General features: G+C 31.9%; 1 protein-coding gene across 6 annotated transcripts in view; it reads left to right on the top strand.

Annotated features, from left to right (window-relative positions):
- LOC134724668 (uncharacterized) overlaps window positions 1-17347 on the top strand; it is a 31048-nt gene extending 13701 nt beyond the window's left edge. For 4 of the 6 annotated variants that reach the window (XM_063587834.1, XM_063587833.1, XM_063587835.1 and 1 more), the window contains one exon: window positions 15989-17347. In XM_063587834.1, coding sequence (XP_063443904.1) covers window positions 15989-17065 — 1077 coding nt within the window. In that variant the 3' untranslated portion in view covers window positions 17066-17347. Of the gene's footprint in view, window positions 1-9117; window positions 9232-9309; window positions 9420-15988 lie in introns of those variants that run through there. The other 2 variants (XM_063587831.1, XM_063587836.1) reach the window with 2 other exon arrangements.
- The last annotated feature ends 883 nt before the right edge of the window (window positions 17348-18230 follow it).

Raw genomic sequence — 18230 nt, 5'->3', positions numbered from 1 at the left:
GGGAGAACTACTGATATTCGACTAGAAAACTGGAAATCAAGGTCATTTCTGAAATGATCCAACTCACCTTTACACGAACTGTTTTCGATTCACGACCTCGGCGTATATCGGATAAGAAATCACCATAGATTAGTTTAAACATATTTTATTTGCGTAAATGTGCAAAAGGGATGAGACATTAGACATTAGACATTAGACATTATTTTATTTTTCCAATCATGGGCCCTTGTCAGGCAAGATACAAAAACATCATAATACAATGATTATATAAACATTAGTGAAATACACAATAAGTAATACATAAATAATAAATTGATAATATGAGCAATGTAGGATATAATTATAGTAAGAGACATTGAGTGCAATGAGGCCGATTTAATATTAAAAGGATATGATATTAAGTTTATTTTAAAATACGTAAAAACTAAAAAAATAGCAAAAATAGAACCGGGAATATAGTATCTCAATCTGCAGTAGTTCTCCTCATGACCAGTGCACAGTAGGGAGGGACTGCATCACAACAATGCAAAGGTCATCAAGGGGGGATCCTTCAGAACTAGCTACAGATACACGAGATTACGCCAATAGTGATTCTCCTCATGACTAATGCACAATAGCAAGGGTTAACATTGCTACTGGACAATATTCATCAAGGGACGGTGCTCTAGAACTCACTATGGAGAAAATATAAAGTTCAAATTACAAGTAGTAGAGGGAAATAAATCCCATTAAAACTTTTCATATTTCTTAATGAACATGCATAATTCTGATAATAAATTCTCATCTTCATTATTCATTAACCATATCAGTTTTTGTTTAGGGTCAAGATATTGAAAATTCTTGCAGCAATTATTTATCATTGTTATCATGTCTTTCCTTTGATCTGATAAACTATCACAGTTAAAAAGAAAATGTGTTTCATCTTCGACCTCATTACTACAACATCTTTTAATCAAACTTATAAAGTCTTCTCCCATAACAATTTATAACATTAGAATATTTACAAAGCATGCATACAAACAATACATTATGTATATATATATAAATTATTTGAACTCTGAAAAGGTGGTGTGTGGTGATGTGAGTGGTAATACACAATATGCATGTATTTGCACTTAATAATATGTTACATTACACAATTAGAAACCTCTTAGACTCTTTAATAAATTCATATACATTCTTTATAATTCTTTCATTTTCAACATTAGTTAAAGACTTATCGCCGGAGGTTAAGGTGTTCAAATTTAGTAGAGAGTTGTCTGGTAACCAATTTAGATTATTAAATAATTTGGTTCTTATATTCGAATATTTAGGACAATAAAAAAAGAAGTGACGTGAATCTTCGAACTTAGCATCACAACTACAAGACGGATCTGAAATAATGTTGACTCTGTTAAGATCATAGTTCAAAAAAGAAGCTGAGCACCTAAGTTGTGTCAATATAATATTGAGTTTACGATTGCCAAAGTCATAATGTTTTGGTACTTGGGCTTTTGAATTTAATTTAAGATTTTTTAGTTCGGTTTTAAATTTACCTAAAGAGTCAATGTTACGTGTCACCACATTAAGGTTATTCCACAGTCGTATTGTTGAAGGTATGAAGGACTCTTGGGTTAATGAAAGTCTACAAAAAGGGTATATTAAATCATTCCCATTACGTAATGGATAAACAGCTGTACTTTGGATTGTTGGTGGAATTAAATTGCAAAGATAGGCTGGTGCATTATTATGCTGAATATTATAGAATAATTGTAATTTCCTTCTTTCTCTTCGTTCAGCTAGAGTTTCCCAACCAATCTCATCATAAATAATTCTATTACTTGTAAAAATAGGAAGACCTGTTACAATTCTGGCTGCCTCAAGCTGCAGCTGTTCTAATTTTTTACAATAACACACACCCATATTATCCCAAACTTCACATGCATATTCGAGAAGCGGTCTAATAAAAGTCAAGTAAAGCTTTTCTAAGTTGCTCCTACTTATCCTGTACTTTAATTTTCTAAGTACATTTAAATGTTTAGATACATTTTTTATGATATTATCCACATGGGTGTTCCATTTAGCATCTTTACTAAATGTAACACCCAAGTGTTTGTGGAAGTCTGTAACTTCAATCCTCTTATCATTGAAAGTGAAATTCATTTCTGGAGTTTCAATGTATGAAAACAACATTATTTCTGTTTTTGCTGGGTTAAAGGACATCAGCCATTTCTTTGACCATTCGCTGAGCTCACTCAGGTCAATCACCATAGATGAACTTCTTAGTAAAACTTAGACCACTTAACCACCAAGGCCCTGCTCATTAGAAGAATACAAACATATGTGAGAAATATTTGTATTAAAGTTGATGTGGACCCTATGGCTAAAATGGCCGTATTTTCACCTCAAAATTTAGTCTGAGTACAGGCAAGCCTGTGCATCTGGAAAAGTTTGAAGGCATAGCATGCCTTAGATAAATAGAATTCAAATGCATTGTATGATTTAGAAAATTCATAACTTAACTGAAACAAAAGACATATTTGAAATTTATTTATCTATGGCATGCTATGCCTGAAATTTTTTACAGATGCGCAGGTTTGTCTGTACACAGAGTAAATTTTTAGGTGAAAACACATGAACTTTAAAGATGTTTATACAAAACAGGGCCGTAGCGCAATGGAGGCAAATGAGGCAAATGCATGCCTCACTTTTGAAACGACGACCAAACTTTTAAAGTGTCATTTTTTTTAATTATATATTTTTCATTATCAATATGCGAGTTTCGCGTTTCAAATTATCTACCAGCACACTACTACATACACGATAGCCAATCTGCAGCAGCTGTTGCAGCTTTTACCATAGCGATGACGGTAAAAAAATAAGTGTTCCGAATACAAATCAAAATAAGAAAATTGAAACAAATCTTAATGTCGTTACAAAACTGGTTGAAGATGGGTTCTTTAAAGAGAAAAAATATGAAAAAGGTAACCAATGAGTATAAACACCCCCTATAAGTATGCTGGCTTATTACTTTCCTTGGTTTATTTTTAAATTGATAACGCTATAGTTATTAATCTTTACACTAAAATAATTCATTGCCCAAAACTATAATAATTAATTTATACAAAATCATAAAGCGCTTTTTCTATGGAAGTCTTTAATGTATAAGGCAATCATCTCGATTTTTATTTATCTTTAATAAAAGTATGAAATATATTTTTGGTATTGTTTGAAAATATTTCTTTTCGTGTTTCTTTTTCTGTTAATGATCAGAATTGTCTGGTTGTATGCTAGCGTGTTCCGTTCATTCTAGTGCGGTAGGTCGTGGGTTCGAACCTCAGTAGGTCAATCAAACCAATGACTTAAAAATTGATAGAATAATGTGTCCAGGTATAGGTCTTCCGGCAGGATAATGTGTCCAGGTAGGACTTCCAGCGGAATGTTTACAGATAACTTGTGATCACTTGTTACATTAGAACGTCAAAAGTTCGGTTAAGTAACAATGTTGGTCTATTTTTCTCTGAACCTATTCTTATGGTTGATAATTATGTACAATAAATAGATTCTTATTAATGTTCGTCTTTTAGAAGCTTATAACTTGCTATTGGACATACATATATACATAAGAACGTGTGTTAAAGCTTTTCGATAGTACAGGTCACAGGAGAATCGGAAAGTTTTTGTTGACCAACAGAGATTTACTTTGATATTGAAACTTGATTTGTTTCTTACTAGGCTAGTTAATAAAACAAACGCGTTTCTGTTATATTTTTTTATTTTCTTATTTTAGATGGTAATGCTGGGAAAAGCTTCTCCCGTTTCAGCCACCCGAACCACCCTTAAAAAAATCCCAAAATTTTTTCGCCTCGCTCCGCTCGGCGAATTACCGCACTTTAATAGGACATGCCCTACGGCCTTGCAAAACATTAAGAAGAAGATAATAATTCAATAATTCCGAGAATAATCACGGTTACAAGCTTTATAACGCCTTTTATACAGATTATGAGTTTGCTTTGATATCTGCAACTTCAACAATATAGGACCTAGTGATTTGTCTATTCTGCATTTCAGTGAGAAACAAATATCATTTTTTTTAAATGAGATAACAATAAATGAATGTGACCAACGAACGAATCTACGATAATTTGCCAAACAAATGTTTAGATTTAGCAAACTTGTCAATAAGCTTTTAGCTTTAGGGGCTACGTTTAAGTTGTCAATCAGATTAATCCGAAGAGATAAAAAGCTTAATTTAAATGTTGCGTACATGTTTAATGTCTATGATCCACAAATCAGTTTTTCCTGGTAAAAATAAATTGAGACCTGCAGTTTTTCGTTTAAAGGTGATACACTAATTTTTATATATCGCTATTGACACCTGATAAATTTGCATAAAATTTATAAACTAGTATTTAGATTTTTTTGATTTTTCAAAATCCGCTGATCTAAGGGTACGCATCATTAAATTACCACAAAGGTCCGACGAAGTATTTTTAGTTAAATTTAAACTAAATGAAGTAAACTGAATTAAATAAATTTCATAACATACAACGGACTTTACACAATGCAGGTTTAGGATTTTCCCAAAATGAATCTGTTATCTGTTTGTATATGACGAGGATGATCAGAAATGGATTACTAATTATATATATATAGATATTATTTCGAGCATTCTTTCATTAAATATTTTCAGGTAAGTTTAGAAAAGAGTCAATACAGCACTTTGCAATTGTGTTCAAAACTTTTATTTGACGATGATATCAAGATTTCATATTCAATCAGAATTACTCAGAGTGGAAGTGACAAAATTTTAAATAAAAAAGTATTTCCTAATGTACACGATGAAGAAATTGGCGGGTGATGCACTCGTTCGGGTTTAAGTCCAGTGGCAGATATTACAACATATTCGATTAATATAAGCTCTGGAAATGTCGTTCAATTGATCGTTAAATGCGCGCGAGAGAGAGAGAAAATGGAGGGGGGGGGGGGGGGGTTCTAAAATTTAATTATCCCCAAGAAATTAAATATACTACCCTGTAATCTGCTGAATATATAAAACAAAGCAACATAGTAATATATACATATAATAAGTACGTTTAAACAAGTGACAACTCTACCACAGATCCCAGTGAAGGTGACACACGGTTGAAAACACATACATATTTATATATACTCCATTTAATAGTTTGAAATAATTTAATTGATTTTATCGTTTTCTTTATGGTTGAATGAATGAATCCTTGCAAAAACATTCGTTATTGAACTAAAAATTAGGTTTAAAAGTTTACTTGCTTATGACCCCATATACTTATTGTAAGTGTTACCTCCAAGAAGTCATTCGTTACGAAACTTCTGCATAAATCTTATTTTGAATAGTGAATCTGTAATCATACATAACGAAAAATTTACTTTAAATAAAATGATATAAATAAAGTACAGACGTCTGATTGAAAAATTGTACTTTTATCCTTTTAATTTAAGTTGCCAACTCAGACAAACTCATAGAAATAACATAGTTTTTTTTACATATATATCTTTTACATAATTCCGTTAGCCTTTATTTCTTTGTGAACTCAAAAAACATTGTCACGATTTAATTTTCTGTATAGTTGAAATGTTCATTGACATGCAACAGACTGCATACATTGCATTGTTTTTATGCATCTTACAGGAGAAATATAAGATATGTGTCAAATATTGTTCTGAATGACTTATAGTAACAATAAGAATTGTCTACATGCAGAAATGACTCTACTTTGATCATCGTTTAAGGTCAATATCATTCAAACAATGAGCCTCGAGTTCACAGTATGACGTAAACGATTTGTTTAAAAAAGGATAACTTTAATTCACAAACAAATCACTTCAATCAGCTTGTATATCTGATATTCAAATAGAATGAAACATGCATCCTAGTTTAACTGGAATTCCTTAGTTTCAATCGATTTTTATATAAACCGTGAAGTTTTTCAAACAATCGTGGTTTGGTTTTGTAGACGATTAGAGGATATGTGTGTAAATAAATGTCTTAGTGCACCTCCATTCTACTGTTATCCCCTTATTTATGGTAATGCCGTTCTAGCGTGTGTTCCTCTGTCCGTACTGTATGTGATCTTGCAATTTAAACAATTCCTCCTACTTGATCAGTTTCAAAAACATGTTTTTATGGAGGTAAATCTAAAAAGGCGCTTTGAACAAATGAAGTACTGTTTTGATTTTTGATGCCCCTATACATGTACAAAAGATAGGTCGTAAGAGCGATTGCACACAGAAGTATGTTTGTGAATCTTGTACACGAGGCTTGAGAAATTAAAATCTACCCAACTGACAGTTACAAATTCAGTACATTGGATAGGCCTACTTTAATCATACTGTCTACATATGCAATCTGTGCGAAAGAAAATCTAAATGGTTCTTCGGAATGTTTTCTGTTTAATATAATAGATTTCCCATTTGACAAAATTGTGCCAGTAAATAAATTATACTAGGCAGTATAAAATGTAAATTTATAGATAATAGCCGTAAGGGAGACAACTCAAGGCAATTTTCGTGTTGAACAGGTTAAACGAATGGTCGATTTTGATAAGCTCCTTGAATGATAGAGAAAAAAATCACAGGTCACCAACAAACAATTCTAGGGTTGGATATTACGGTAAATAACAGTCGCTGAATAGCAGACTAAAAATATTAGGAAGAAAAAAAAACAATAAAAAAAATGTAGATAATTGGTTTCAAGACAAATATGATAAACGAGTAAACAATATGCATACAAACGAAAATGTAATATAATATGTTGCTTTTTAAAGTTTAAGTTTATTCCGAAAACCTTTGTGAATACGATGGTATACAGTAAACAATAACAACAAAGTTACCCTCTGTCAAAATATGAGGTTTAACATACAAATATTTTAAGATAAAAAGTTTGATAGCAAAGTTATATGTTAACGAAATAATGTTCCCTTTTCAAATTTGAATAGAACAACATGGTTTCTGAATTCATGTACAACACATGTTAATTAAGAGGTGTGCATTTTAAGATTCATGACTTGGTGCTGATCTTTTGTTATAGTATTGTTGTTGTATATTTTGCTAAACAAAGTAAGGAATTTTGACAATAGAGGTCTTTTAATGTATCTAAATTTTCGTGAATAACTTGAATATGTATTTCTTTTAAATGTTGACCACATTCAGTGGCGGATACATGGGAGGGTTCCGGGGGTTGGAACCCCCCCTTTTTTTTTACGATCAATGCATTTGAATGGGGACATATAGTTAAACTCCTCCCCCTTTTGTTCTGGGTTGGGAACCATCCTTTTGGGCGCAATTGCATTTGCGCCAATTTAAAAAAAAACAATCTTTCAATTGCGCCACAAGGTTATATTTCATTTGCGCCAAAAATAAAAACTTCATTTGCGCTATTTAACAGTATTAAAATGCTCTATCGCGAATAAGATTTGTTTCTACAGTGAGTATTCCCCCTCAATAAATGAAAAAGTTCATACTCATTTTTAATGAAAAAAACAACAAAAAAACTAAGTCACTAAGGTGAGAAATTATATAGTTTGAGATGAAAAGATAGACTTTGTCAATTCAGAGATAAACAGAGGAATTAAAGCTGTAATTTAGGATGACCACACATATGGGTTATCATGTCTCCTGAAAAATGGGAGATAAGTGTGTAGGTGTTCTAAAAAGTATATTAGTTTTCTCATTCGAATTATTTTACATTTGTCATTTCAGAGCCTTTCATATGACTATACCGTATGAAATTTGCTCATTTTTGAAGGCCATACGATGACCTATAGTTGTTAATTTCTAAGTCTCTTGTGGAACGTTGTTTTATTTTTGGCAAGCATAACACATGTTTTCTTTCTTTTTTTTATTTATTTCAATAAATTAAGTTGTGTGTGTGTGTGTTTTTTTGTTGTTGATAAACACGTTATATTCTTCGACTGTCCTCTTTGTTTATCCCTTGAAATGTGTACGAATATTCGAAAAATATTCTAAATACAGAATTTCAGGAATGGAAGAAAACAAACGACTTAAACATGTTAAAATGCTTCCTTTACTTTAAACCTTTAATTTCTTGTATTTGCCTGTAAAATGGCGCAACTGAAAGGTTTAATTTTTGGCGCAAATGAAATATGGTTTGTGGCGCAAATGAAAGATTTTTTTGGCGCAAATACTGCCAATTGGCGCAAAATAAAAGCACCGACCCTTTTTAAAATGGCTGGATCCCCTGACTTTAGAATAAGGAGAAGACAGAGGATTCTGACTATTTTTTTTACACTCAATTCCGTTTTTAAATTGGAACTAGCATATAAATGTATTTTAACAGCGATTACATAAAATAACACATTTCCGATAGTGAAAAAGACATATATTTAAAGAAAATTGGTTGTGGATTCAATCAAGATTGTTCAGTACTTATAATGTTATGACATAACACTCATGCCTTAATCTTTTGTGATATTTAAGTCCTGCGTTTAAGAGGAAATGTAAAGAATCCCACTTTGACATCTGAACAAAAATTATCCAATTTAAAACGACTGCAGAGTTAAATTACTTTCAATTGTTTTTCTTAAGAGAAAAACAACAACAGATATTGTAATCCCACCCCATCCCCACCCTCCTTCTATGCTTTAAGGATAAGAGCTCATTTGTTTTCTTTTTTTCATTTCATGATTCGCTTTTTTTTCTTTACATGTAAAATTTAGTAAATAAACAAATCAACCGAGCGAATATTGGCATGCTATTCATATTCATGAGTAAAACAGTTTGGTTTCAATTTTATAATAACTTTTTAATGTTTTGCCCCCCTTTATATTCCACGAATTATATGTTAGTTATTTCGAATAGTTTAAATTTAAAAATATATTTGCAGCGTCATAAGTCAACTTTTACTATAGAATTTGATCATTCAATATATTTGTACTGTACGTTGTGTTATACATTTGTATTTGCTTTGTTAACAAACGTGACACTTTAAAAAATGAATTATTAAATTTAGAAAAATGTATTTTACAACCAATTAGTGATCATTGTTGGAAATTGCAACGAACACAACCGAATTAGAAATATATTGATTTGCAATCAATTATAATATTTTTAACCAATTACCTACCCTTGTAAACAAACCATGCGTGGTAACCCTGGGTCATAGTAAAGTCGGATACCTAAGTAAAGATGTCAGCTATAAGGAAACCATCGAATAATTCCCGAATAAAAGCAGCTATTTTAGCTTTCGTTCAGGTTAGTTTTTTTTAACATTTTAAATTCTAACAGTTTTACACCTGTAAACTTATAATCAGATAAATGATAAAGGTTTTGATATCTCTGTTTCTTGCTGTATCGAAGTCGCCATGACAAGCTTGGGGATCGATACAATTGTATTTCTAGTGTTTATGTAGTTAGTTCTACAAAATGACAACACTTAAAAGGTAATTAATTTCATTATTTTTATTATACTTAAACTTCTTAAACTTTTTCTTTGTTTATTTCTATATCTTTGTAAGGATAAACATATGTGTATCTAATACACCTTACAGGTAAATTACCTGGTAAAATTACAGGTGTAACAATGGTAAGGCTAAAACACGGAAGTTTAACGTAAATGAATTAATAAAATGAAGATGACAATGGACATTCTGTGACAGTTCTATAATGTTAATAGAACACCAATTGGCGACATACACGTTCCATTACGAAGGACGCTTGTACTGTGCCGCTTGTACTGCAGCAGACCCGTGAACGATTAATAATTCATTGATCTAATGACTATAAACCGACTGTTTACAAGCAATTTGTTAAGGTTTTATTTCCATGGAGTCATTTTGGATATTTATCTATAATTTATAAAACTTGAAAAGAACATCCCTTTTGCCATACAGCTTCAGGGTAAAACACATCCATACGGAATGTACAAATGTCATATGGTCATAGTAAATATTTACATCTGATCTCGGCTTACCTCACTGGTTAGGGTCAAGGATTTGTATATGGTATAGTATATTATATATGCTTGGATAGGTCAACCACCGTTTGTGTCTCTATATATTGTCTTCCTAGTTACAGAGTAATAGAGACAGGGCCGGATACAGTCAAATTTAAAGGGGGTTCCCATCCCAGGACAAAGGGGTCCGGTTCAACCACCAGAGACCCTCGATCCGCCACTGTCTCAATACTATTGGCAAATAGAAAGAAAAAAAAAACAATTGTAAAAATACTTAGACATGTAAATGAGTGTCACTAGTTCATCAAAAACAGCCAACACCTTCTTAAAATTTAAAATGTATGACTTTGTTTAAATTTTAAAAGATATTGCCTGTTTTGGTGACATGTTGAAAGAAATAATACTAGATGAGCTATCATAAGTTTGAGATGATTTTTTACAATTGTTTTTTGTTGTTGTTGACGAACGAAAGTATAGAATATAGCAATAGATGCATCATGATATAAGCATTAAAAAAGATTATAATTTTTTACCGAGGCACACGAACGATGATACAATGAACTAATTTGATTTGTAAATAAGATAAGCGATACCACACTACATGACTAAATAAAGATATAATATAAGTAAGCAATGTTTTTTTTTTATCACCGTTCTAAATACAGGACATGTTGTCATCCAGTTACATGCGTGTATTTAGACGGGGCTTGCTTTTGAAACAGAAAGTGTAATTTATAGGTAAAATTATTGCCAATGTTTTGACAAAATATGGTCCTCTAACTCCTAACTCTAAAAATATGGTCCTCTAACTCTCAACTCACAAAAGAGCCCCCTAAGATCGAACCATGGAGCCATTCCTGCACTGGAAAAAAATATGCACTGAAGAAAAAATGTTTTAAACACTTTAATAATGTTTTTCAATGTTAAATTTTTGTATTGTTTATTTGTGTTATTCAGTACACAATCCTTTATTTACTTTGGATTTTATACGAATAAAATATCGCATCTTATCGTATCTTAACTGTGTTTGACAAGGAGCTTACATGCAGATTTGTACAGTACATTTACTCTTTATATTTACTCTTATTCGAATATATTTTTAATGTTTTGTGGGCAAGAAAGTTGAATTATTTCACTGCAGTTAATCAAACACCAATTCACGACTTTTGAAAAGTGGTTCATTTGTGACGTTTTCCAAGTAAAATAATTTATAGCTTTTCTTTTTCCCTTACTGATAACATTGTATCAATGCTTTCGTCAAACAAACTGCAGGATATAAACTTTTTTATATCGGCTATCAACCTGTCAACAGAGCTAAGATATTGAAATGAGTCATGAACTTGAATTAATTTATGGTCAACACAGATATTGTTGTGAATATGTTTGAAGTCGAAGATTTGGTAATTGTTGTGTAATGTTGATACCAAAACGGTTAAAATAGACACCTCTGATTGAAACACTCACTAAAATGAACCGCAGGTACTTGTCTCTGAAAAAAAGTTACCCATACCTTCATATTCAAGATATATATTCAGGGACAATACTTATAATTTACCCAGAGATATCATAAGTGTGACTGGTACGCATTTTTGTGAATTGAACAGATGAAGCCCGGCTACTGGTGCGGGATTTTCTCGCTGTGTTGTAGACCCATTGGTGGCCTTTGTCTCAGTGTGTTCTGCTCTTTGGTTGGGTTGTTATCTCTTTGACTAATATCCTATTTCCTTTCATAGTTTAATAAGGAATTGAATGCAGCTTTCCCCTTCATGCTAAGTAAGCCAAACGAAAGTAAAATTAGATCAAGAGCAGAGTTAAATATCACCATATTTATTATATTTAGACCAGAGAAAAAGCAACGAAATACTGTTAAGTCAGCAATACTGGAATAATAGATACGTGACAGAGCAAACTAGAAAATCTATGATTATTTCACCTTGTATAAGATGTTCCTATCTATCTCCGATTTCCGCTAGAATTTGTATATAAGTTGTCACGATAAAAGGATGTCTATATATAGATATCACATCATTTGGGTTGAAAGATGATACATGACGTTACGCGGAGATATTGTTTTTAGATGCCATTTAAGACAAATCTATAAAAAAAAAATACCCTATTATTTACTAGTGCTAACGATTGACCCTTACCCCACATTTACATAAGAACATTCACATTATCAATTATTTCTTCAGGTTTCAACAATAAATTCTATCTTTATATTATTCTCAACACTATAATTTGCCAATATGAAATTATTTTTATACTATTGTGCTATTTTCAATACGGAAAATATTATTGAGGGCAACTTTTACGATTTGCAAATCTTTATTGGAAAAAAAGTAATAACAGCTTTTGAAATTAGAAGTATTGATATTTGTTGGTATGTGTCACAAACTTATTTATTTTAATGACAGTAAAGTATTGATTTATGATACATAGCATTGTTGGCATAAGAAACGATGCCAATTTAGATACAGCAGATAAGCATTACGGCAGATCCGCATTTCAGCAGAAACTCATTTTGTCAGATACACATTTAGGCAGACCTGGAGAGGCTGGTACACATTTTGACAGTGTCTTTATAGTAATTTTTAACTTTAAATATTTGTTGAAATGTAAAACCCTGAAAGACGTATCAGAGGTGTAAGCCCCTTTCCGGACCAAAAGAAAAAACATAATTAGTATTTTAAATTAAAAAAAAACACAATAGAATATTAAATATAGTGACAAAAGACACGGTGAATACAAAGGGTACATATAATGAAAGAGGAAAAATACTAGAGGTAGATACAAAACCGGTCGTAGAAGTCCTTTGTGCCCCTTTGAATGCAGTCTTTCTTCCGTTTTACGCCCCCCCCCCCCCCCCCCCCCCCCATTTTAAAAAGTTCGAGAACCCGCCCATGAATAATGCTTTTGAATTTTAAATTGTTGTGAATTCCCCTTATCAAAATTAAAAGTATATGCAATGTATACAACTATGTAAGATAAACTATTTACAAATGTTATCAAAGAAATTGACACACTAATCATTAGTCAAAACAGATAAATATAAAGACTGGTGCAGACAAACTTATGATTTACTACTTGTAAAAATATATTTAGCAGTAGTTGCTTGGTACTTAGAACCCTTAAGCCTATGGCTAAAATGGCCGTATTTTCACCCCAAAATTTACTCCGAGTACAGACAAACCTGCGCATCTGTAAAAAATTTCAGGCATAGCATGCCCTAGATAAATGAATTTTATATATGTTTTATGTTTAAGAAAAATAAAAACTTACCAGGATTTTGCCGTGCACTTTTTTTCATTCCTCCAGAAGGTGCCAAAATAAACTAAGTTGGGAAACAGGTTTGAAAACTTCCCCACAGGTAAAAATTAAAGTGAGCATTTTTAATTGACATGGACATTAGATGGACAATAGATACCTGATCATAATTGGTTATTTAAACTGTGTATCTGAGTGGACCATATCAAGGTAAACTCAACTGTTTGTTAATTTTATCATCTTCTGCAGAGACGAAAAAAAGTGTACGGCAAAATCCAGTTAAGTTATGAATTTTCTAAATCATACAATGCATTTGAATTCTATTTATCTAGGGCATGCCATGCCTTAAAATTTTTCCTGATGCACAGGTTTGTCTGTACTCAGAGAAAATTTTGAGGTGAAAATACGGCCATTTTAGCCATAGGGTCCACATGAACCTTAAAACTGTATACTTAATGCACTAAACGAAGATGACTTGTTAAGTATCATGTTATAATTTGTAACGTCTCATTGTAACATGATATACCAGTATAAAAGATTTATAAGACTCTTTGTTTGTCTGAAACATCTAGCACAGTTAGGGAATTAAGATAATTCATTGGTATAGTTGTATATCTTACGTTCCCCTATACATGTATACCTAAACTAGTCCGCCATTCCGTCTAAAGCTTTGCCCCGTTAGTGTAGTGCTAAATGAATACAACAGGGGTCCATTTTACTATAAAACTTTAAAAGAAAGCAAGGTAGACGATAGACTTTACTCTTTTTGACTGTAAGAGGACAGGAACTTCCGAAGAGAACTGTCCAGTAATAAATATTATAAGTAAGGATACCATGATCTGCTAGTACAAAAGTATAGATGTGGTATGATTGCCAATAAGACAACTGTCCACAAGAGACCAAAATGACACAGACATTAAGAACTATAGGTCACCGTACGGCCTTCAACAATGAGCAAAGCCCATATGTCATGGTCATCTTTAAATGCCCCGAAATGACAAATTCTAACAAAACGACATTTTGATTTTGTTTGATTACATACAGAGGGCACCACGATTGCTTATTTGGTGTCCTCTTTTTCGGAAGGGATAATAAGAGTTCATATTTCACACTCCTTTTGCATTGGGCCTTAAGTTAGATGAAATTAACAATAAACAATGTGTCATGCACTTTTATCATTGACAATTGTATAGACATATTGATTTACAACTTTCTTCGTGTACGTAGTAACTGTACTAAGTGTTCGTTACTTTAAGTAAACAGAAAAAACGAGATAAATTATGATTTTGTAAAGTATCAAGTCAATATGATTAGAATTTGAAGTCCTGTTTGTTATGATCAATTTGTGAAATAAAATGGGAAACAACCTTGAAAAGTGTACCTAGTACTCGTTCAGTTATGGAGAACCACATCTTGTTTTTTTGTGATATTGTGAGAATTTGTTTTTACGCATGGACATTCAAAATTATGATGAGTGATTATGCACATATATAATTGTCCCTATTATTATTAACCCGTATTTAGGCCAATGGTGTTCATTTCAAAACAAGGTTATTTCTACAGGTATTCACTAGCTTTTGTTTGTTTTCTCTAAACTATAAAGCACTTTCAATGTGTCACGTATACATATCGAAATATAGTTTCCTATGGACTGTGTGTAAACGCATAATGCTATGTTTTCATAGTTTTGTTCATCTTAAAGTATTGTTTACGCTGATATATATATCGCTTTTATAAATACAGAATACATTATGTAACAGGAGGTTTTGAAAAGAATTTTGCAAATCAGATACACGCTTAAGATTTGTTTAAAAAATGGACAAAAGAACTTTAATAAAAAAAAAATCAGCAATACATTTATAACAAATATTATGCACATATGGAGTTTGCAGTATTAAATCTCAGAAATTGATTGTTGTATTGTATAAGATATATACATTGTATTAATTACAAAATGCATATCATGATACCCTGGGTTGTTAAAAATCTTAAGACATGAATAATCAATAACATATCTTATGTGTATACATTTGTCAATTTATGCAACCATGGAATTTAATATAAGCTCCTTTTGAATTGCAACAAACACAGTAGTTCGGGGTTTAAAATTAGAACGGCTTTGTTTCCTATTTCAATAACTGTTGAGATTGGTTTACAGATACATTTATTTTAAGTATTAAATCAATATATAATTCACTACAGTTTTAATCTTGTTTTGTCAATTGGAAAAGAATCATGTTTTTAATCTTGAACCTGGATAAACAATCTTAATGTGATTGAACAAGTCCACCTTTGCACTAATGATATGAAAAATACATGAGGTTGCAATTTCTGTTCAAAATTTTTAGTTTAGATGATTACATTTAAAAACAAACCCATCTGTTCATGAACATATTTGAATATTTGCTAGTGGATGACAACCAAATAATAAAACAAATAAATCTTTTATTTCAATTAATTTTCTAATTTTGTAAGTCTGCTTTGTAATTTCACAGCTAATATAGAAAAAGGAAAAAGCACATTTCAAAATTATTTAAAAAAAACAAAAAAAACGAAGAAGTTGCCTATCTAATTTCAGATTTTTCATCTTCCATTTCAAGTCGAATAGTTTCATGTCTAAAACGCATAAAATATATCCATACCATTTAACTGATAAAACATAATCGCTTCCTGCCATGTGAATAAAACGAACATAAGTTCCACACTTCTCGACATTATCTCCCTTTATCTTATGTCTGTAGTGCTTTATCATAGTTGTTACTATTTAACTAAACATTATTTCCTCTTTTCCAGATGCCTAGAATGCAGAGTAGTTCCAGCCAATGTTGCTTATGTTCTATTGGTGTGTTTATGTTTCTATTTGGCATCATAATGATAGCTACGGGTGCTAGTCTTATTCTTAATTACGGGATAGTAAACGACGATTTGTTGCTACCAGAACTTAGAAACGATGAAGGAAAGAAAATTGTAGGAATTGTTTTAATATGCGTAGGGTTAGTTTTTGGAATAGTGAGTGTGTCTGTAAGTGCTTATTACTTTTGCGCGCCTGAAAAACATCCAACTATCAAACCGGATGATATCAGAAGCATTTCTAATGGAAGTACTTTGTCTGGTACAAGACTAACATCTACACAGAGATCTGGTTCTAGACCTGGTTCTAACCAAAGTGCAAGAAGCGGTTCTAACCAAAGTGCACGAAGTGGTTCTAATCAAAGTGCAAGAAGTAATGGTCAAGGGGCAAGACGGAAGGTTAGTCCAGCTGATGGACCACTCAAACCGATCGAAAAATCTTCAGGGAGTCAATTTTCTCAAAGTATACCTAGTGTTCACCATAGATCGAAAAACAAACATAAGACGAAAAAGAAAAGCAAGCGACTTGTAACAAAGACACCATTAGAAGATATAAAAGAATTAGATACGGTGTCCAGGAAAACAATGGACATCGGTGACGATAATAATTACGATACTCCACGAAGCCCGAGTGAATTAGACTCTGCTTCGATTAATACTAGTGAAACGTCTAGTAGAGTACCAACATACCACGTGACAGATTATAGCATACAACAGACAGATCATAGCATAATAGTACAAAATGGGAGTAGCATAAACAATTCGAATCATTATGACATGCAAACAAATAACAGTGAGATTGACGCATATCATAATGCTCTTCCGGGCACAGCGTCCTCGGAAAACGACAGTGACGATCAAATCATAAATAAAAATAAAAGAAAAAATCATTCGCATGGTAGTCATGACAATCCAACTTTCGATGGTTGTGAATTAGAATCCACCGGAAGCGAGTCTACAATCAACAAAGCAATATTAAGTGATGTATACGACGAAAAGTCCCAAACTTCATCATTGTGATAGTAGTTTTTTTTTAAATACAACGCTGTGACGTCTGCTGGTTTCAATCGTCACTCGCCTGCTGAATTTTGATTGGCTGGTCCACTCATGTGATAACATATTTGAATGAAGTGCTGAATATTATAAGTCACTGTTGTTTTTTTAATGTTCTATAACTAGTAGTTACATGTTAAAATGTGTCGTATGCTTGTGTCAAAATGCCAAATATCTCCGTCTTTAAAGTATAAATGAACTGTTTATTAGAAAATATTAAATGCGTTGCCTCCAAACGCTAGATTCATACACTATGCACTTACAATGTTGTCTATACTTTAATACTATACCAGCTGTCATTAAGTGTTCTCCTTGGTTTTCAGAGGTCCTCTGATCGTTTCCTCAGAAGTGTAGAAGAACATGCACCAATAAGGCCGATATGGTTGTAAACAGTAGAACTTTGCAAACTTTTATTCTGAATACAATTCAATATATTCAATATTTTGAATTGTCCATATTTAAACCATCGATAATTCTCAGATATACACATATTTTTTCATTTCTCATTTTTTTTCTGACAATCATTGTTATTTTATATAATACGAAATCATTTGAAGTAGAAGTTAAAATGTCATTTTATAAACCTTCAATTAAGATCGTAGAAACAATCTTATTTCTGGACAAGCAAGAACTGACTTGTTTCTGATAAAACAGTATAGTTACGAAACATATTTTTTTTATAGATAAACCAAGGACAAACCGCGCCTACAATCTGCAAATTATAAAGCTAGTTAACAAATTTAATTCCTTGCATGATTGTTTACATTAAAATTAGCTTAAAGAAATTAATTAATAAAAATTTACATTCTGAAAAAAACATATACAGTATATATTTAGTAGTTACTATATACACGAACTAAAAACTAAAATCTCCGTTATAGCTTAGTATTTCATTATTCGGCCATTTAGATAAAGTTTTGTCTTTCACCAACTGCCTTTGGTTTAAGCCAGATGCTCATGTTTGTTCCACCGTGATGAAGTTGTACGAGTTTAAACAATCATATTAACAATCGTTTTTCATAGTGTAGTCGGGTAGGTTATTCAGGGAGTACACTACTGACCAATTTTATTATTGTATTTATATATGAATTATGAATGTTAAGAGTTGTGGCAATCTAATTGAAATATCGTT

Source organism: Mytilus trossulus, chromosome 7 (assembly GCF_036588685.1).
Source record: "Mytilus trossulus isolate FHL-02 chromosome 7, PNRI_Mtr1.1.1.hap1, whole genome shotgun sequence".
Lineage (NCBI taxonomy): Eukaryota > Metazoa > Mollusca > Bivalvia > Mytilida > Mytilidae > Mytilus > Mytilus trossulus.
The sequence above is the reverse complement of the archived record's forward strand: the minus strand, read 5'-3'. Positions and strand labels throughout refer to the sequence as shown.